The sequence below is a fragment of the Pogona vitticeps genome, chromosome 3 (assembly GCF_051106095.1).
Source record: "Pogona vitticeps strain Pit_001003342236 chromosome 3, PviZW2.1, whole genome shotgun sequence".
NCBI classification, from domain to species: domain Eukaryota; kingdom Metazoa; phylum Chordata; class Lepidosauria; order Squamata; family Agamidae; genus Pogona; species Pogona vitticeps.
Genome location: NC_135785.1, coordinates 118,207,507 through 118,228,075, shown reverse-complemented (window position 1 = coordinate 118,228,075; position 20,569 = coordinate 118,207,507). Strand labels below are relative to the sequence as shown.

Here is a 20,569-nt window from a genome sequence, read left to right as displayed (position 1 = left end):
AGGGTGTACTGGATATAAACCACTGTCAGCCCATTTTATAGCGTCCATTATGGGGATAGCAAATGTACGGGACAATGTATTTGTGCGACTGGACAAATTGTCAAGGGGAACCTTTACCTTTACCTATGGGGATAGCAAATGTACAGAACAATGTATTTGCATTTTCATTCACAATAAAAAAAAATTAAATATTCGAAATCTTTTAAAATCAGGTCGTTTCTCCCGTGAGAGTAAAATGAGCTCAAAAGCACATCATCAGCCACTGGGTTCACGTCTGCCGTGGTACACCCACCCACTGACCGACCCGCCCGCCAGGAAAGGGAGGGAAGAGGCGGGCCCCGGAACGGAGCCTCCTTCCCCTGCCGGCCCGGGGAAGAGGCGGCGCGGAGGAGGGCCATGGAGCCGGCGGGAGCAAGCGGGCGTCCTGGAGCGGCTGCCCGGCCGCGGGTGCTGATCGTGGGCGCCGGGTTGGCGGGCCTGGGCGCCGCTCAGCGCCTCCTCCACAGCCGCCGTCCCTGCTTCGACTTGCGCTTGCTGGAAGCCTCGGGGCGAGTCGGCGGCCGCATCCGCTCCGGAAAGCTCAGTAAGGAGGGCCGGTAAGGGCTGGCCTCGGAGGCTCGGCCGGGCAGGAGAAGAGCCGAGGGAGCCCGGCGGGTTGGGCCGCCCCGAGCGCAGGCGGAGGAGGCGCTTCTCTTGCCGCGCTCGCTTGGTGCAAAGGCGGGGGGGGGGAGCCTTTTGGCCTTCGGCGCCCAGCATTGGCAGGCCGGGGGCGGGGCCGCTCGGGCAAACACCGGTGGGGCTTTTCTCTTTCCCTTTCGCCCAGGCGGCAAGGTGGTGGAGATCGGGGCCCACTGGATCCACGGGCCGTCGAGAGGGAACCCCGTCTTCCGGCTGGCCTCGGAGTACGGCTTGCTAGACGAGGATGCGCTGTCGGAGGAGAACCAGCGGGTGGAAGTGGGGGGCCATCCCGTGGGGCCCTCGGTCTGCTACTCCAGCCGGGGCCAGCGGCTGAGCCCTGACCTCGTGGACTCCATGGGGCTCCTCTTCGCCAGCCTCTTGGAGGAATCGCGCAAATTCCTGCATGCGGACCGAGTGCCCGCACCCAGCGTGGGCCAGTACCTGAAAGGTGCCATCGCGCAGAGCGTGAGCGAATGGTCGGAAGAGGAGGAGGAGGAGAAGCGCCTGAAGCTGGCCATCCTCAACATGTATTTCAAGCTGGAGTGCTGTGTGAGCGGGACTCACAGCATGGACCTGGTGGCCCTGGAGCCCTTCGGAGAGTATGCCATGCTGCCTGGTCTGGACTGCACCTTCCCTAAGTGAGTGGCTGCCTCAGCTCTTACTTGGTAAACAAACCCAGCTTTCCAGACCCCACTGCTTTTTCTGACACTGCCCCTCCCAGGTTTTAAACATATTTTTAGTGGATTAAACTGGGCATGTGTTTGTTAATGGTTGAGATATTCTTTACTCAGTGCATGTTTTATCATTGTTCTCAAGTGCACCATGACCTCTGCGGGCACCATCTGCAAGTTTTTTCTGGTGCACCTGGTATTGATATATATTCTTTCCCTCATTTATTCTTCCTTCCTCTCTGTTGTAAGCAGCTTTCTCCTGGGCATGAAGACAGCTCAGATCATGAACTCCAAGTCACTCATTTGGGAGAGCAGGGAGTGAATCAGTGATGAGGCAGGTCAGGGAACGAGCTACGTACCTAACTTTGTCTTTCCCCTCTCTTAGTGGTTATGACGGCCTCACAGACCGTATAATGTCATCTCTGCCCAAAGGGATTGTATTGTTTGGTAAGCCAGTGAAGACCATTCATTGGGGAAGTGCCTGCATGGAAGAGTCAATGGGGCGCTGCTTCAGCGTGCAGGTAGAATGTGAAGATGAAGAGAAGTTCTTAGTGGACCATGTCATCGTCACAGTGCCTCTAGGTGAATCACTTTGGCTTTCTGGGTCCCCCCCCCTTTCAGCCTGATCTTTGACCGTAATAAAATTATGCTTGTATATTCTCTGTCTAACTGGCTCCTGTGCTGACTAAGCCCTCCCCCTTTTACAGCACAGCCTCTGATCTCTGGTCACACTGCATGTATGCTACTAGGGTTGGAGGTAGTGGGGTAGCACTATCAATTTAAAAATGGGTAGGGAACGTGCACCTTGTTTTTAAAGTGTTATTGTGTTCCTGGCACCTTCCAGGAAGTGGTGATACAGTATATGCAATTTCTACTCCTTTGTACCTCTTTTTTTTTTTAAAAAAAGTACTGATTCTCCCAGCTCTGTAGTTCTAAGATTAAGATTATTTTAGCAGCATTCATCCAACTTCTCTTCATGTCCTGATCTGTTTTGTGTTGTGCCATTTCATTACCTCTAGGTTTCCTCAAAGAACACCAGGAGACCTTTTTTTCCCCTCCACTTCCATCCCAGAAGATGGCAGCAATAAAACACCTTGGTTTTGGGACAAACAATAAAATATTTTTGGAATTTGAGCAGCCGTTCTGGAAGCCAGATTGTGAACTAGTTGAAGTTGTATGGGTGGATGAATCTCCTCTGGCTGAGTCAGCCGCTGATCTGCAGGCTACCTGGTTTCAGAAAATCCCTGGCTTCATTGTTCTCCAGCCACCAGAAAGGTATGCAGGAAGGACAGACTGAAATGGGTTCTGGAACAGGCCCTTCTGGCGCAGCTGTCATTTGAACTAAGGAGCCACCCAGCACCAGGTTCAGTTTCACCTTATCCTCCTTGTTGCAACAGGGGGGGGGCAGCGGGCAGGATTGACTGAACCTTCTAAGGCAGAGGCAGAAGCATAGAATGTATCCCCCTCATGGAGCCACATTCAGTCACGGGAGGGTGAAACTGCACACACCTTCATCACCTGCCATCATCACACACCTACAATCACCTACACCTACAATTCTGGCAGAAAATGCAACCCTTCTCTCAGAAAATCGTTGCAGTTGCAAATGTTTTGGTACTCACATGCTCATTTATTTGGTTTGCATTGGAACAATACAAAAAAACAGAGAAGAAATGTCAGATCTGATACAATCCCACACAGAAACCCAAAAATGCTCAGCAAGGGATGGTGGTATCGCGCTCATAGTCACTGTGCTATGCACAGCCCCTCCTTAGGCTCATCCACAATACTTGTACATTCCATCTAAAATTGTCAATTGTCTAACCTGTTACTAATGTGTGAGATTTTAACTCTGCAAACCTCCTACTAAGAATCAGGATGGAGAGTGCTCTTCTATCTTGATAGGGAGGACCTACCTTGACAGTCGCCTTTAGTTTTTCACGATGGTGATGCCTTCTAAATGAAGTGTTTGGTGTTAGGAAAAATCTGTGTTTATGGATGTGCACAAACACACTGCTCTGTCCGGAAACAGAAATAAATTGACTGTAATGGACTCAAGGAAATCTTGCTCTGCAGTAAAATCTTGCTCCTGTTGTCCTTTCACTGTACAGGTACGGGCATATCCTCTGTGGCTTCATTGCTGGGAAAGAGGCCGAATTCATGGAAACTCTCTCAGATACTGAGGTTATCACAGCCTTAACACAAGTATTGCGTAGAGCAACAGGTAGGTGTCTCCTTTAAACCAGTTTACATACAAAGAGTCCCTGAGCATAAGAATTCACACAGAAATCTAAGAGAACTGGCCAGAATTTTCAGAAATATCTGTAATTTTGCAGATTTGTGTAAAGGAGGTATTTGCTAGCTTCTCTTACTTTGCCTTCCTTGGAAACAGGGAGGTTGTGTTTAAGAGCAATTTTTTCCTGCTATGACGTATGCAGACTCCAAAGGAGAGGACATTGGAGTTTGATAATGAAATTGATCACCATAACCAGAAGGTGGATGGTTTTCATAATGAATAGTTCTGTCACACTGGGGCATAGGGCAGCTTCACTGATGCGCAGGAAACTCAGGCTTGGATTATTTTTACTCACAGAACTGCAGAGTCAATGGTCAAATCCAATTTCCTGCATTATGGCAAAATCTTCTAATCACGAGGGCCTTAAATTTCTTTAAGTAGTCAAAACTCTGGAACAGCTGTCTCAACAGCTGTAGAAAAAGGTTTAGCCAATTTTCACAAGGAACAGATCCATAGACTTCATAAAATCAGTTTAGTTCAGCCAGGGATGCTTTATCCTACCATTTCCCGAGTTCCTGAGAAAATCAGCAAAAGAGCTCTGCCTAGGACAGTTATTTTGTGACTGAAATCCTGTTGCTTAGCACAGTAAGTCACACAACTAGAAAAGAGGCCAATTGAATCTATGAAATTTCCGGAAGAGTTGACTTGTCAGATTCTGTGGGCCTGCTCTAGTTGTGAATTACTAATAGATTTCAGCCCATGTTGCTGAAGTGTTTTGCTTAAAGTTTTAACTCTGGCACAATATTCATTGGCTGTTGTTTCTTTGGACCAGGAAATCCACAGCTTGACCCTCCAAAAAACATTCTGAGATCTAAATGGCACAGTGAGCCCTACACGAAAGGCTCCTACAGCTACGTGGCTGTGGACAGCAGTGGAGATGATATTGATGTCCTTGCTCAGCCCCTTCCTGAGGAAGCACACAATTCCAAGGTAACTATTCTGGATTCTTGGTCGTATGGGAGTTTGTTTTTCAAGTCCTGTAAGCTGCTGCAAACCTGTTATGCCAGTTGTGCACTGGCTGCTTTCCCCAAGTTTTATATATCAACCCTTCTACTCCCCCACCCTTGACTAACTTAGGCTTGAGTGAATTGTGAATTCCTCTGATCAAGGCTATGCTAACGCTGTTCTTTCTCACTGCAGCCACTCCAAGTTCTTTTTGCAGGAGAAGCCACGCATCGCACATTCTATTCTACCACCCATGGAGCCTTGTTGTCTGGCTGGAGAGAAGCAGATCGCCTCATCCACCTCTATGATTTACCTGACTCCCCACACGCTATGCTGTAAGATAACAACAGCAGAGATGACAGTAGCTTTTTTTAAACTCCTGATTATTGCTTCGAAGGAGTGATTAGAAATCATAAGTCAATGCAAACTCCCTTGCCCTCCCCCAGATTCTCCAAAAGCCTAATTTAAAACTTTCTTGACTTTATGACTGGGACATTGATGCCAAAGGATGTGGCTACTAACACCCCTCTGCACAACGGAGAATATTCAGTATAAATAATAAACCTATTTCTAGGCAGCTCCTTGTCTACCTCTTCTGGTCCAAGAATATAACTTTCTGCCCTAGAGAACTCAGTACAGAGATTTAATCTGACTCTTTCAACTCACTTTCTTAAAGACAGTGTATTGACATACCTGAAAACGGAATTTTATTATTGGAGTTTGCACCGCTGTACATTGGTTTGGGAAGAGGTACCCATTCACTTCCTGACCAAAACAGGACCTCTGAGACATACCTACAGTGTTCATCCCAGCCCATGGTTGCTGTTCATTTTCAGTACGCCAGAGATGGAAAAAATTGTGAGGATGCTGGTGGGGGATGAGCAGGGTCACGCTCCTTTAGGAGTGTGAGAAATTCATTTTCTGTTTACTTTCTGTGTTCCATGGCAAACTAATTGGGGTGGGGGATGGTACTCAGAGGTGACGAGATCCCATACCTATGGAGGATGAATTCCACTCCTTATGAGTTGTTGTAGAGGAAATGAAGTTACCTCTTGTCCTCCTGAAAACCTTTCTCCCTCCATGATGTGCAATCTGAGGCTTTTTACTATGCTTCATTTTACAAACTAAGATTGTTTTGGTTTTTTGAACTCTCATTAGTATGTGAAACTAACTGTTCTAAAGTAAAGATATCATAGATTGTGTCAGGGAGAGTCAAAATTTTCTCTTCCTATCACTTTTATTAAGCAGAACATGGACAATTTCCATTAGCAGGAATCCACACATTTGGGTAGGTAATGGAAAGAGCAGTTTAGGATTTAAGATGAGAACCTTGCTCCAACTGACTTGTCATTTTATCGTCTGAAAATACTGTGTTTTTTTATAAAATTAAAATGATTGCTAGATCAATGTTCAGTTTGCCACACTAGTGCCATCTGCTACCAAACAGTTGAGTGACAACACTTTTAGAAGTTAGCTTTACATTTGCACTGTGTGATCCTGTTTGTGCCAGCCCATACATCTGGGAGCTCAGAGAGCTACAAGAGACTGTTTCTCTGTTCAGGTTTCAAAGTCCTGTCTCCAAAGTCTTAAATTCCACTTGTGCTGGGGGTGTGTGTGGAAAGAATCCACCTCTGCCTTTTATGAAAAATAGGTAGCAAATGAACAAAGGAGATATGGTTAGTTTTTTCAGCCATTTTTTAGCCAGTTTATTGTTGCTTGATTCAAGCAGTAAAATGGTTGTCACCAAATTAAACAACACTCGTTTTCCTCTGCGGTGAAGGAAAGGGAAGCTGTGTTCCGATGTCATGGTAATACTGTACATGGTTTATTGTGAGGAGAATTTGGCAACATTATTGTTTTGGACTTCAGTTCAACTAACCAAGCTGGCTGGGGGATTCTAGGAGCTGCATTTGCCATTCTCCTTTTCTCCTCCAGCCCAACCACAAGAGCTTTAGAACCTCTGCTCCCATTTTTTGTTAACTCTCATCCAAACATGATGGACTGTGCTTCATCTAAAATTGCTTGCTTAGAACAAGCCAACATCAGTCTCTATGTTATAAAGTTGGCTTGTTTCAAATAAGACATAGGTAAGAATAGCCACATTTTTGGAGGGAGTTCAGTTGACAAAAATCATGGCAAATCACAAGCAAAGCCTATCAGGACTGGGGCCATGCCAGAAGCATGCAACCTTAGTGCATGCAGGATGGGCCCCATCCCTCTGGGGAGAACTGCTCTAGAGATGGCAGGACTGGGCCCTTTCCCTACAGCTGCTGCCCTCAGGAGGGCCACCTGTGGAATCTGAGGATTGGGCTATATGAGAACAGGCTTTCCCTGCAGACCTTTGCCTCAGCAACAAAGATCTCTGGTTGTGCTGTTCCTGCCTTATCTCTCCTTGCATTCCTGGACCCTGCTGTCTTGATACTGTTCCTTCTGACTTTCACTCTTGGACTGTCTGACCATGATTTATGTCATCCTTCTACTGGACTGCTGTTTGGACTCAAAACCTTAGCTGGTTGGTCTCTGCTTGGGCTGTGAGGTGGTTTCTAACTTGTTTCTGTGGTCTTGTTCTGGACTGGGTCCTGGTGCCTTTTCTACTGAACCCTGACAAAGCCATGCTGAAGGATGGAGGCATGTGAGTCCAATTGAAGGAGGCTAAGCTCATGTTGTTCACATGCCATGGGTTAGCATAACTTGCAAATGTAGTCTAAAAGTGCTGCAAGGGTGGGGAATATAGAAAGAGTGAAGAGGTGCTGATACTGATTTCTAACAGAGAATAACCTCTCAAACTATGTTTATGTCTGTTAATGTACCTGTAAAATCCATAAATGTTTCTAGTATGTCTTAATTATATATATATTCCGTTGTGTATGGTTTGCCTTTTCTAACGTATCTATGTCTTCTGAGGTCAAACTTGACATTAAGGGTAATGCATGTTTCCTCCAGTTAACTGGCTTTGCCTCCTGCAGAAGGATTTTCTCAGAGATATGTGCTTTGGCAGCCAGATTTACAAATTTAAACCAGTGTTTATTTTCCAGTGACTGATTGCAAATTATACTCTTCCACTACTTAGAGAAGTGCCTCTTTTAAAAATGTGCTAAGTGGTTTGACCCTATTCATAAACTTCATTCCTTTCGTATCAACAACATTCCATGGTTCTTGCAGCCATTCTTTTTCCTCCTCTCTCCGCATGCTTTCATTTCACGAAGAGACTAGGATAAAATGTCCACATCTCAATATAGTTCTTAATATTAACGTTTGTAGATAGAAAATACTCAGACAGATACAAGATGGAGGGAGAGAAGCACTGCAACAAGTCCTTACATTATGTTCTGCCGCTATATCAAAAATTTTACTTTGCTGACCTTAATTTCCTTATACATGAAAAAGACTAACTCTACAAGTTAAAATACTCTTTGGAAGAGGTGGGAAGTACAAGGATGATGCTGAACAACTGTATCAATCTTCCAACTTTTTAAAGCACTTCAGGTGCACTGTAAAATTGCAATTCCTTGCAAAAATCATGTGAGGTCTTCAATTATCCCCAGCAGCCAACCAGATTTTAAAATGTACAGCAAAGGGACGCCAAACCTTCCAAAATGTTCTAGATGACTCTGTTTAAAGTAGACATAAAATTGAACTCAAGAATAAATGCAAGGGGCAATTGTGGATCCCTGCAAAGATTATACACTGCAATTTCACAAAATGAGGAAGTTAAGTCACTTATAAAGGTAAAAAGGAATCAATAGTTTTATTTCGTTGCAACATTACATAAGAGAAGAATTTTTGTTTAGCTTGCATTCACTGCATGGAACCGCAGAACTGTGCTGCAGGGTCAGAAGACCAAGCAGTCATAAGATCGAATCCACGTGATAGAGTGAACGCCCATCGCTTTGTCCCAGCTCCCGCCAACCTAGCGGTTCGAAAGCATGCAAGTGCAAGTAGATTAATAGGGACCACCTCGGTGGGAAGGTAACAGCCTTCCTGTCTAAGTCGCACTGGCCATGTGATCACGAAGATTGTCTTCAGACAAACACTGGCTCTATGGCTTGGAAACGGGGATGAGCACCGCCCCCTAGAGTCGAACACGACTGGACAAAAAAAATTGTCAAGGGGAACCTTTACTTCAGTGGTTCTTAACATGGGCGATAATGCCCCCCAGGGGCCGATTTCATTTTTCAGGGGGGCGGTAGAACGAAAAGGGGCGGCGTGGGGGCGCTGGAGCAGAAGGGGAGCAGTAGGGGGGCGCTGGAGCAAGCCAAACCTGTGAAGATGGCTGCAGCCTTTTTACAGTGTGCATGAATATATATTTTCCTCCAATTTTAATTTAGTTTCAGACTTTTTGTCTTGAAATTTTTAGTTCCTGCATTTGTTTTTATGACCTTTTTATATTTCTTTTTGCGTCTTAAAATTCACTTGCAACTAAATCATTAAATGTTACTTTTTGGGGGGCATTTCATTTTCTTGGAATTTAATTTTTTTTCAGGGGTCATTGGATTTAAGTGTCTTAAATAAATAAATAAATAAATAAATAAATAAATAAATAAATAAATAAATAAATAAATAAATAAATATCATCACCGCAGGGAGGGGGGCGATGATAACTTCCTCAATGGCTCAAGGGGGCATTTCTTTCAAAAAGGTTAAGAACCACTGCTTTACTTAACAAAAGTGAATATTCCCAGTATGGTGTAGTTTTTTACAACCATACAAACAGGAAAATGCAATAAATAATCTGTCTCTAGCTGAATCAATAACATCTGTATTTAAATAAAACAAATTTGAACAGTTCTGGTCAATTAGTAAAATAGTAGTAAAACCAGCTTTATACAATTCAGTTTTAATTAAGGGGTCACAACCAAGAAAGCGTGGTTCCTGGTTCTTTTGACTTCCTTAGGTGTCACAATTTCTAATATCAAAAACTGCAAGGAACAGATAGGAAAGGAAGCTATTTTGCAAGAGAGAGATTCTGACAAGTATCAACGTTCTAAGGCTTCATAGGTCACAGTAGCACCTTAAATTGGGCAAAGAAACTTAACAGGGAGCTACTGGAGGCACGCAAGACAGGATATGCATTCTTAGCTGCTATCTTTAATCAGTCTGGCAGCTACAATTGTTCCAAAACTGATTGAAAATATTTGGAGTGAGGGAGTGGGATATAGGTATATACCACTGGTGGCGAACCTTTTTGGGCTTGTGTGCCCAAACTTGGGGGGGGGGAAACCAGGTGGCGTGCTGCTGCCGTGGCACCAGAAGTGGCAGCAGAAGGGGGAATCCCGGCATGGAGGTGCCTCGAGACCCTACTCCAGATCCATTGCCAGCACCAGCTGTTCCAGATCCGCCTGCCAAAGCGCCAGCACCGCGGCTACAGCCGCCTTCTCAGGTTTGGCTGCAGTGGGGGAGAGTAGCGATCCAACGACTTATGGCTCGCATGCTGCCAGAGAGGGCTCCACATGCAGCTGTGGCACGTGTGCCAAACGTTCATCATCACTGGTATATACTATAGTAGTAGTAGGCATCCTTCAGTCTCGAAAGACTATGGTAGCGTGCTCTGTATGGAGGACTTGGAACAGCGTCTAGTGTGGCTGAGGAGGCCAATTCGAGAGTGACAATCCCTTCCACACTGGAGACAAATCCAATCTGTCCCCTGTCCAGCTCCCTGGTTTTGCTTCCTTTGTGACTTCCTCTTTGCCTCAGCCTGCTGGACAAGGGTCTCTTCAAATTGGGAGAGGCCGTGATGTACTGCCTGCCTCCAGGCTGAACGATCAGATGTCAGAGTTTCCCATCTGTTGAGGTCCATTCCTAAGGCCTTCAGATCTCGCTTGCAGACGTCCTTGTATCTCAGCTGTGGTCTCCCTCTGGGGCGATTTCCCTGCACTAATTCTCCATATAGGAGATCCTTTGGAATCCGACCATCAGCCATTCTCACAACGTGCCCAAGCCAGCGTAGACGTCGCTGTTTCAGTAATGTATGCATGCTGAAAATTCCAGCTCGTTCTAGGACTACTCTATTTGGAACTCTGTCCTGCCAGGTGATACCAAAAATCTGTCGTAGGCAACGCATATGGAAGGTGTTCAACTTCCTCTCCTGCCGGGCACAAAGGGTCCAGGACTCGCTGCAGTACAGGAGTGTGCTCAGGACACAGGCTCTATAGACCTGGATCTTGGTATGTGTTGTCAGTTTCTTATTGAGCCATACTCTCTTTGTGAGTCTAGAGAACATGGTGGCTGCTTTCCCAATGCGTTTATCCAGCTCGACATCTAGAGAGAGGGTGTCAGAGATGGTTGAGCCAAGGTACACAAAGTCATGAACAACCTCCAATTCTTGTGTGGAGATGGTAATAGAGGGAGGTGAGTCCACACCCTGGCCCATGACTTGTGTTTTCTTCAGGCTGATTGTTAGTCCAAAGTCTTGGCAGGCCTTGCTGAAATGATTCATGAGTTGTTGGAGGTCTTCAGCAGAGTGGGCAACAATGGCTGCATCGTCTGCAAAGAGGAAGTCCCGCATGCATTTCAGTTGGACTTTGGTCTTCGCTCTCAATCTCGAGAGATTAAAGAGCTTTCCATCTGATCTAGTCTGGAGATAGACACCTTCTGTTGCAGTTCCAAAGGCATGCTTCAGCATGACAGCAAAAAAGATCCCAAAAAGTGTTGGTGCGAGGACACAGCCCTGTTTCACTCCGCTTCGGATGTCAAAGGGATCTGATGTTGAGCCATCAAAAACTACAGTGCCTTTCATTCCATCGTGGAAGGACCTGATGATGTTAAGGAGACGAGGTGGACATCCAATCTTGGGAAGTATTTTGAAAAGGCCATCCCTGCTAACCAAGTCAAATGCTTTTGTAAGGTCTATGAAGGCCACTAAGAGTGGCTGTTGTTGTTCCCTGCATTTCTCCTGCAACTGTCGGAGGGAGAATACCATGTCAGTGGTGGATCTATTTGCTCGAAATCCACACTGTGATTCCGGATAGACTCTGTCTGCAAGCACCTGGAGCCTCTTCAGCACAACACGGGCAAGCAGCTTCCCTACAACGCTAAGAAGAGAGATACCACGGTAGTTATTGCAGTCACCCCTGTCACCTTTGTTCTTGTACAATGTGACAATGTTTGCATCCTTCATGTCCTGTGGTACTCCACCTTCCCTCCAGCAGAGACAAAATATTTCATACAGTTCGGTGATGATGATCTCCTTACCGCATTTCAGCACTTCAACAGGGATGTTGTCCCTTCCAGGTGCCTTGCCAGAGGTGAGGGAATCCAAGGCCGCATTTATTTCTGCTAGGGTTGGTTCGCTGTCCAGATCTTCTAAGACAGGCAGGCACTCAATGTTATTTAATGCTTCTTCGGTTACTACATTCTTTCTGGAATATAGCTCGGAGTAGTGCTGCACCCAGCGTTCCATCTGCTGTGCTCGGTCCTGGATGATCACACCTGTAGTAGACTTCAAGGGAGCAGATTTCTTCTGTAATGGACCTAAGGCCTGCTTGATACCATCATACATTCCTTTGATGTTACCTGTGTCTGCTGCTATCTGTATCTGAGAGCAAAGCTGAAGCCAATAGTCATTGGAGCATCTCCTGGCAGCCTGTTGGACTTGGCTACGAGCGGCTCGAAGAGCTTGCAGGTTGTACTCGCTAGGACAGGCTTTGTATGCTGCTAGAGCTCTTCTCTTATCCTCAATGGCTGGCATTAACTCCTCCGAATGGGCTTCGAACCAGTCAGCCATCTTTCTGGTCTTCTTGCCGAAGGTGGACAAGGCGGTGTTGTAGACAGTGTTCTTTTTTTTTTTGTTTGTTTTGTTTTTTTTTATAAGGGATAACAAAAAGGAAAAGGGAATTGGGATTGATGAGGAAGAGGGGAGACAATAATATACTTTCATCCATTCTGTACCTATTGCCATATCAAGATTTTAAATTATTCTGTTTACTCTTTTCTGCCTTCTAGATTCAGTTCTCCTTTCAATATGTACTGTTCACAAGCTGCCTGTTGATTCTGTCCACTTGTTAAATAGATCCCATCTTTCTGTTGCCTTTTGCAAGGGATAGTCCTTCATGACTTCTGATAAAATGTCCATTTCGGCTATTTCCCGTATCTTTTCAATAAGATCTTCTTGTTTCGGTACCGTTGATCTTTTCCAATTTTTAGCATATAACATTCTAGCTGCCGTAACTATGTATATAACTATATAATTCTTTGACTTATCTATATTTTCAGGTATCATACTCAATAAAAACAGTTCTGGGGTTAATGGCACTTTACAGAGCAATATTTGTTCCAACATTACATGTACTCTTTTCCAATATTGTTTCGCTACTCCACATGACCACCACATATGATAATAGCTTCCCACTTGTGATTCACATTTCCAACACTTATTTGATACATCTGTATACATCTTTGACAATTTTTCTGGGGTCATGTGCCATCTATAAAACATCTTATATATATTCTCTTTAAAGTTCACCGATCTTGTAAGCTTTATATTATTTTGCCATATTTTCAGCCATTGATCAATATCAATATTACGCCCTATATTTTGTGCCCACTTAATCATACATTCCTTAACCATTTCATCTTGCATCTTAATTTCCAACATATAATTATACATTTTCTTAACAGTTTGTTCTTTTGAACTTAATAAAAGTTTGTCAAAAATTGTTTGCTCTAAGTAGAAGCCTTCTATTTTATCTTTTGTATATCTAGATTCTAACTGTGCTCTAGGCCACCACTCTATATATATATTCTGTGACTCTAGCTCTTCTTTAGACTTTAGTTCACCATCCTTTTTTAATAGATCTTGATATTTTAAAAAGTTTGTTTTTGTCATAAGACTGGGTTGGATAAAGGCCTCTAACGGTGACACCCATATAGGTATTTTATAATAAATTTGTTGTACAATTTTTCTCCACATTCCCAGTAAGGCTCTTCTTATAATATGTGAGTTGAAATTTTTTTGTTCTTTGTCCTTTTTATACCATAAATAGGCATGCCAGCCTAATTGCAAATCATGTCCCTCCAAGCTAAGTAATCTATCGTTTTCTAGAGTTATCCATTCTTTTATCCAATCTAGAATACAAGCTCTATAATACAGAACCCAGTCAGGAAGACCAAAGCCACCCCTCTGCTTAGCATCTTGCATTGCCTTAATTTTAATTCTTGGTTTTTTACCTTGCCATATAAATCTCATGATTATCTTATTAAATTCTTTAAAAAATGACTGTTTTAATATTATAGGGATTGACTGAAATAAGAATAGGATTTTTGGTAAAATAGTCATTTTAATTGCTGCAATTCTTCCCAACAAGGATAGTTGTAATTTGTCCCATTTCTCCAAATTGTTCTGTATCTCCTTCATTAGTTTCATGTAATTATCTTTGAATAATGTACTTGTCTTCTTTGTAATTTGTATTCCTAAATATCGAATTTTCTTCTCCTCATGAAAGTTCGTCTTCTCTATTAGCTCTTGTCTTTCATGTTCTCTCATGTTTTTGGTAAGTAATTTAGTCTTCTTTTGGTTTATTCTCATTCCTGCCATGTCACCAAAAATTCTTAACGTTGTCATCAGGTCCTCTATTGAATCCAGTGGTTCTTCCAATATGATAACTAAATCATCTGCAAAGGCCTGGAGTTTGTAGACTTGACCTTTCACTTTTAATCCTTTCAATTCTTTTTTGTTTCTAATTTGTTCGTTTAGTATTTCCAGAGTCAAAATAAACAGGAGTGGGGAGAGTGGGCACCCCTGTCTAGTACCTTTCTGTATTTGGATTTCTTTTGATAGTTCGCCATTAATTTTTACTTTTGCCTTTTGCTCCGTATATATTGCTTTAATTAGTTTCATAAATCTTTCTCCAACCTGCAGTGTTTTCAATGTGTGCATCATAAAATTCCAGTCAAGATTATCAAATGCTTTTTCCGCATCCAAGAATATCATAGCCATCTGTTTCTCCGGGTGTGCTTCATAGTATTCCAGGGCATTTAAAACTATCCTTATATTATTCTTCATCTGTCTTTTAGGGAGAAACCCAGACTGATCTTGATGTATCAAGTGGGTTAAAGTTCTTTTCAATCTAGTTGCCAGGATAGTCGCATATATTTTGTAGTCCACATTCAACAATGAAATTGGCCTATAATTTTGTATTTCTTTACCTTCCGTGTTTTCCTTATGTATAAGAGAGATTGTTGCTTCAGTCCATGTTGCTGGTATTTTCCCTTCTTCTTCAATGCATTCTAGAAGCTTTTTAAATGGCTGGAGCAGCACCTCTTCCAGTTCTTTGTAGTATTCCGCTGGTAGTCCATCTGGGCCTGGTGCTTTCCCATTTTTTTGTTTTTTAAGGGCTTCTGAAATTTCTGCATACGTTATAGGCTCATTTAAGGACTGAATTTGTTCTTTAGTCAATTTCATTTTATTGTGCTTCAACAAATATTCTTCTTGGGCTTCTCCATCCACTTCTTTTTTCTCATATAACTTCCTATAAAAATCTTCAGCAATTTTCTTTATTTCTTCCTGTTTGAATTTTTCTGTTCCCTTTTCGTCTTTCAAAGTTCGGATTATTGTCTTCTCCTTCTCTTTCCTTAATTTGTATGCTAACCATCTTCCCGGTTTATTTGCATTCTCAAAAAAATTTTGCTTTGCAAATTTGAACTTCTTTGCGGTTTCTTCAGTGAGCAATATATTTATCTGATGTTGTGTAAGTTTTATCTTCTCTATAAGTTCTTTGTTTGTTGGGTTTTGTTTCAACTGCCTCTCCTCTATGGCTAATCTACTTTCCAGAGTCTCATATTTTTTCTGTCTTTCTCTTTTTTGTTTAGCTGCAAATCTTATGGCTATTCCTCTAAAAAAAGCCTTACTTGCCTCCCATATCATAAACATTGAGATATCTGGTCTCATATTCTGTTTAAAGAAAAAGTCCATTTCTTCTTTTACTTGTTTCTTAAATTTTTCATTTTTTAGATGTAATATATTCAGCTTCCAAGTGAATTCTCTTGTTCTACTTGCTATTTGTAACAAAATTGGGTTATGGTCTGCAAATGTATTGGGTAGGATATGTATTTGTTCCAACTCTTTCAGTAGGTTTGTTGATATCCAACATGTATCAATCCTTGACCACGATTTATGCCTGTTGGAGTAGAAAGTGTAATCCCTTGTCTTTGGATTACACGTTCTCCATGCATCCACAATATTTAATTCTTCTGCTAATTGTAGGAAATTTCTTGGAATTGTGCTTCTCTTCTTTCTACTAGATTTCTCTGTTTTTGTGTCTAGTTCTCTGTCGAAAACAGCATTATAATCTCCAATTATGCAGTAATGATCATACTCTTTATTTGCCAATTCTCGCTGCAATTGTTTATAAAAGTTTTCTTGATTTCCATTTGGTGCATAAATATTGACTATTAGGAATTTCTTAGATTCTCTTTGGATTTCCACCATTACTATCCTTCCATCCTCTGAGGCAAAAATCAGGGAGGGCTCCCATTCCTTCTTAATAAAAATAGCTACTCCTTTCTTCTTTTTGCTCACGTCTGAAGCCGCAAATAGTTTTCCTAATCTTGGCCATTCTAATAATTTCAAATCCTTTCTTTTCACATGCGTTTCTTGGATGCATATAACATCAGATTTCTGTTTCTGCAGTTGTAGAAAGATCTTTTTTCGCTTTTGGGGTGAGTTTAGGCCGTTTACGTTTACTGATAAAATCTTCAGTTGTTTTCTAGTCATCTTGATTTAAATTACTGTCCTTTTGTTTTTTCTTCATCATGCTTCTAGTACATCTTGGCTCTATTGCTTCTTGTTCTTCTGTCTCTGTTTCTGATTCTGCTTGTGATAATTGGCTTTGTTCCTCTCGAAATCTTTCTTCTGATTCCTTGTTGTCCGTTTTTTTTAGCTTCTTCTCATTTTTTTCTATGAAGTTTTGTGCTTTCATCGGGGATGTTATGTTGTATCTCTGTGTATCAAACCGAAAAAATAGCCCTTCTGGTGTTAGCCATCTATATGAGATTCCATTTTGTTGGAGTAGCTGTGCCAAAGATGCATATTCCTTTCTTCTCTGTCTCACTTGCCATGGGATTTGTTTTAAGACATTAATTTTCTTGTCTTCTATTATCAATTGTTTTTCTTGTGAAGCCCTTAAAACCTTATCCCTAATTGCCTTCTTCGTGAATCTCAAATGTACTTCTTTAGGTAAATTATTTTTTCTAACATATGCTGTACTCACTCTGAAGGCTGCTTCCAGACCTTGGCGGAATTCCGCTACATCCATCTCTATTGCTGGTGCGAGGGCTTCACTCATTACTGTCTCCAAGTCCTCAGATCCCTTTTCTGGTACATTTTGGATTCTTAGCATCTTAAGAGCACGTTCCATTTCCAGCATTATTAGCCTGTCCTGACATTGCCTTTGGTCTCTCTGTATCTGCTGTACACTTTCTTCAGCTTTATCTAGTCTGGCGTCTGTATTTTTCATTTTCCCTTCTATATCTTGTGTTTTAGTTTTAATTTGTGTTACCTGCTCCTTTGTCTCAGTCAATTCTGCCTGTATATACGTCATTTGGTTTGTCATTTCGGTCAATCGTCGATTAATTTGATCAAATCCTGTGGACAGCAGGTTCTGCATAGTGGTCTGCCATTCTTTATCAGATTTTTCTGATTCCTGAGAGGTTAATTTCCCTAGTGCTGATGTTTGGGCTGGAGAGGTTCCTGGTGTTTGGGATTTAGGGTTGGGGTTCGGTCTCTTTGCAGCCATTATGAAATCAACCCAAATTCAAAACCTACTATCAACCACCTCCCCTTAACCTTCCCAAATCTTTGCCCAATATTGCAATATATATCACAGTTTTTTTTAAAAAAAATTGACACTTTAAATTTCAACTTCCATATACCACATCTCTTGAATTGTCCACCAAGTCCTTCTGTGAAGATCCAGGCTCCGTAGAACCCCAAAAGCCCAAGAGTTAATATCGTGCAGAGTTCTAGTGTCCCAGGGGTTTTTAACCAAACAGTTGGATGCGCTAACACAGCAGGGAATTCAAACCGTATGCAGCCTCACCCAGATAGAAGGCAATCTTCCGGTATTTCCAACTTCTACTGCTCTTTCCAGAACCAGATTAGTAGAAAAGAATAAGAAGAAGAAACAAAGAAAGGAAGAAAAGAGATCTTGCCTTTCCCACCTCAATATCTGCACAGTTCAGTTTCTTTCTTGTTGCAGAATCTCTGAAGAAAAGGGAAAAAAGCTCCAAAGTCAATCAGATATATAAAATCTGCCAATAATATTCTGCTTTCCTCCAGTAGGTGCCTTCCTCTCCTCACGCACAGTCTATCCAGTTCAATACATTGTGCATCCACTTAACAACGGCTTCTCCTTTCAGCAGACAAAGCAAGGGGGGGAGGGAATTTTCTCTACGTAGAAATAAACCTGGCAATGATATTCTGCTTTCCTCCAGTAGGTGTCGTCTGCTCCCCATACACAGTCTATCTAGCAGAATAGATTGTACATTGTAAGTCCACTTAACAAAGTATGAGGCGGGGGGGAATTTTCCCCCCACAGAGATAACATGTCGTCTCAAAGCTTCGGTACTCGATCTGTTATTAAAAGTTCTGTCAAGTACTTTGCCACAGTCAAACAGGATCAGTCCACAATTATTTAGTTCATCAGCAATTTCCAGGCACAGTCTTATTTTTCTGACCTTGGCACGGTCCGACCAGAGTTAGTTTCGCTTTTAGGCTAGTTCATTAAGATAGGACCGTGCTTCAAAAGATTTGCCGCTTCTAAGCTTTCTTTCGGTCTTATCTCTTTTATCAGTTCGTTAGCTTAAAAGGCTTCAAGTTTTATTTATTATTGTCCATTTTTAACTGCAATCATCAGCTCTCCTCTTTCCTCGGACATTCCGGAGTACTCACTGCTTTTTGTCACCAAGATGGCGCTTTCCGTTCCAGCTTGTGCCTCGTGGATCTCTTCAGAGGGAAAAAAGACAGGCCGCCGCCCCTCAATTCTTCCTCCGATGCCCACGTTCGGTCCAGAAGAACTTCTCCTAGCTCTTCCTCCACCCTTGTTGTCCCTTAAGGGTGCCAAGCTGGTCGGTTTTCGGCATTCCTCAGGAGCTTCACCCGAGTGCAGCCAAACAGTGCAGTGACAAGCTCCGCCCCCCTAGACAGTGTTCTTGAAGTGTTCCCATCGTTCAGGTGCATTTACATTAGCTGGACCTGGAAGGGTTTCCTCGAGTGCTTGGGCAAATTCCTTCACTTTTCTTTGATCGCGAGTCTTGTTGATGTCAATACGTGGTCTTCCTTCCTTTTTCATGTGATACAATTTCTTTGTTCGCAGTTTTACTCTACTACACACCAGGGAGTGATCAGTATCGCAATCAGCACTCTGGTAGCTGCGTGTGATCGTAACACTAGGAAGGCTAGAACGTCTAGTGAGGATCAAATCGAGCTGATGCCAATGCTTGGATCTTGGATGTCTCCAGGAAACTCTGTGTTGCAGCTTCGTATTAAAGAATGTGTTGCTGACACAGAGACCATAGTAACAGCAAAACTATATATACTGACTATATACTGACTATTATAGTATTAATTTGGTAGATAGTTTAATCCTTTTACATTGCAAAGATGGTATTTTTTGTATGCCAAAAAAAGAGAAAACAAATCATTTTAGCCATGCATTTTCTGGTTTTCTAGTGCCAGTAGTCAGTTTAATGTAGAGTTCCATATATTTTGGGACAGCCCAGCCCTCAAAATACAGACATCTTTTCAATGCTTGGTCCTGACCCTATATCTTTTTGAATATATTCAGGTGGAGAGAATTGGAAACAGGCATTTCCACATGAGCACTCATTGCTGTACCGTGTTTTCCCGAAAATAAGACAGGGTCTTGCATTAATTTTGACTCAAAAAACTACATTAGGGCTTTTTTTCAGAGGATGTTTTATTTTTTTCATGTACAACAATCTGCATTTATCCAAATAGTCATGTCATCTTCTGGTTGCTGCACAATGGTGGAGGGTGGGGTTTCACTTAACGGGCTTATTTTGGGAGGTAGGGATTATATTACGAGCATCCTGAAAAATCATACTACAGCTTATTTTCAGGGAAACGGGGTAATGCTCCTAAATAAGGCTTGCCTCTAAAACCTGTCAACTTCCTGGCATGTGGACTACATATCCTATCCTCAACCAGCAATCGAATCGTGGAGTGTTTGTAATCCAAACCATCTTAAGTACACAAAAAGTGTCAAGGGAAATACTGTTTTGCCTTATCTTCTGATAATGCAAAACAGTTTAAATTATAACATCAGATTTGATCACTGGAGGAACCAGAGGGCACTTTCCTCTCTATACTGTATTTACTTCACTGGGCAGTGAGTGTAACATTTGCAGGGACCACAGTCCACGAAAGCGTGCGTGCGTGCGTGCGTGCGTGCGTGTGTGTGTGTGTGTGTGTGTGTGTGTGAGAGAGAGAGAGAGAGAGAGAGAGCCATAGGCTTTAGCAAAATGAGTATAATATTTACGAAGGCATAAAAACAACATAAATGCATACGCACCAGATACATACAGTATACCTGTCCACGAAAGCTTGCGCCAAATAAAATTTTGAAGTCTTAGAGCACCACAAAACTCTTAGCTCTTTTCAAATTAAACCCGCCAGCCTTTTAGGTGCCCGGGCTTTGCTGGTTCATGCAGCTCCTTTAGTGACAACTTTTAAACGCAGTTCAAAATCTCAAGGGCTACTGGGAAGCCTCCTTCGCTCACATCCCTCCCGTCCCCATTAAAAGACGACGACAACAACAACGGGTGTCTTATTTCTTCCTCGTCCTTCCATTGCCCTCGGGCGCCGCGAGACGATTCCCGCCGGTTTCCCTGCGAAGCCTTCCCGGGAGAGGGAGGACCTGCGCGCGCCTCCGTCCCAGGTTCGTCGCGTCGGAGAAGCCCGGCCGACCCTCCAGGCTGGTCGCGCGCGGCTTTTGGTTGGCTATAGCGCGAGAGGCGGGGGGGA

The 20,569-nt window shown here is 42.8% G+C and overlaps 1 protein-coding gene across 1 annotated transcript; it reads left to right on the top strand.

The window, feature by feature from the left end:
* The first annotated feature begins 340 nt into the window (after nt 1-340).
* On the top strand, nt 341-7,456 carry PAOX (polyamine oxidase). Its single transcript, XM_078390633.1, has 7 exons — nt 341-583; nt 824-1,316; nt 1,735-1,931; nt 2,369-2,624; nt 3,461-3,573; nt 4,418-4,575; nt 4,786-7,456. The coding sequence occupies exons 1-7, from the start codon at nt 397-399 to the stop codon at nt 4,927-4,929; spliced, it is 1,548 nt and encodes a 515-aa protein (XP_078246759.1). The 5' UTR covers nt 341-396; the 3' UTR covers nt 4,930-7,456.
* Nucleotides 7,457-20,569: the final 13,113 nt, after the last annotated feature.

What these genes read in the sequence shown, in the direction of transcription:
- PAOX (XM_078390633.1), top strand. Translation starts at nt 397, where the DNA reads ATGGAGCCGGCGGGAGCAAGCGGGCGTCCTGGAGCGGCTGCCCGGCCG. An exon ending in CATCGTCACAGTGCCTCTAG is followed by an intron (nt 1,932 to 2,368) that starts GTGAATCACTTT and finishes CATTACCTCTAG; the next exon opens with GTTTCCTCAAAGAACACCAG. An exon ending in AGGAAGCACACAATTCCAAG is followed by an intron (nt 4,576 to 4,785) that starts GTAACTATTCTG and finishes TTCTCACTGCAG; the next exon opens with CCACTCCAAGTTCTTTTTGC.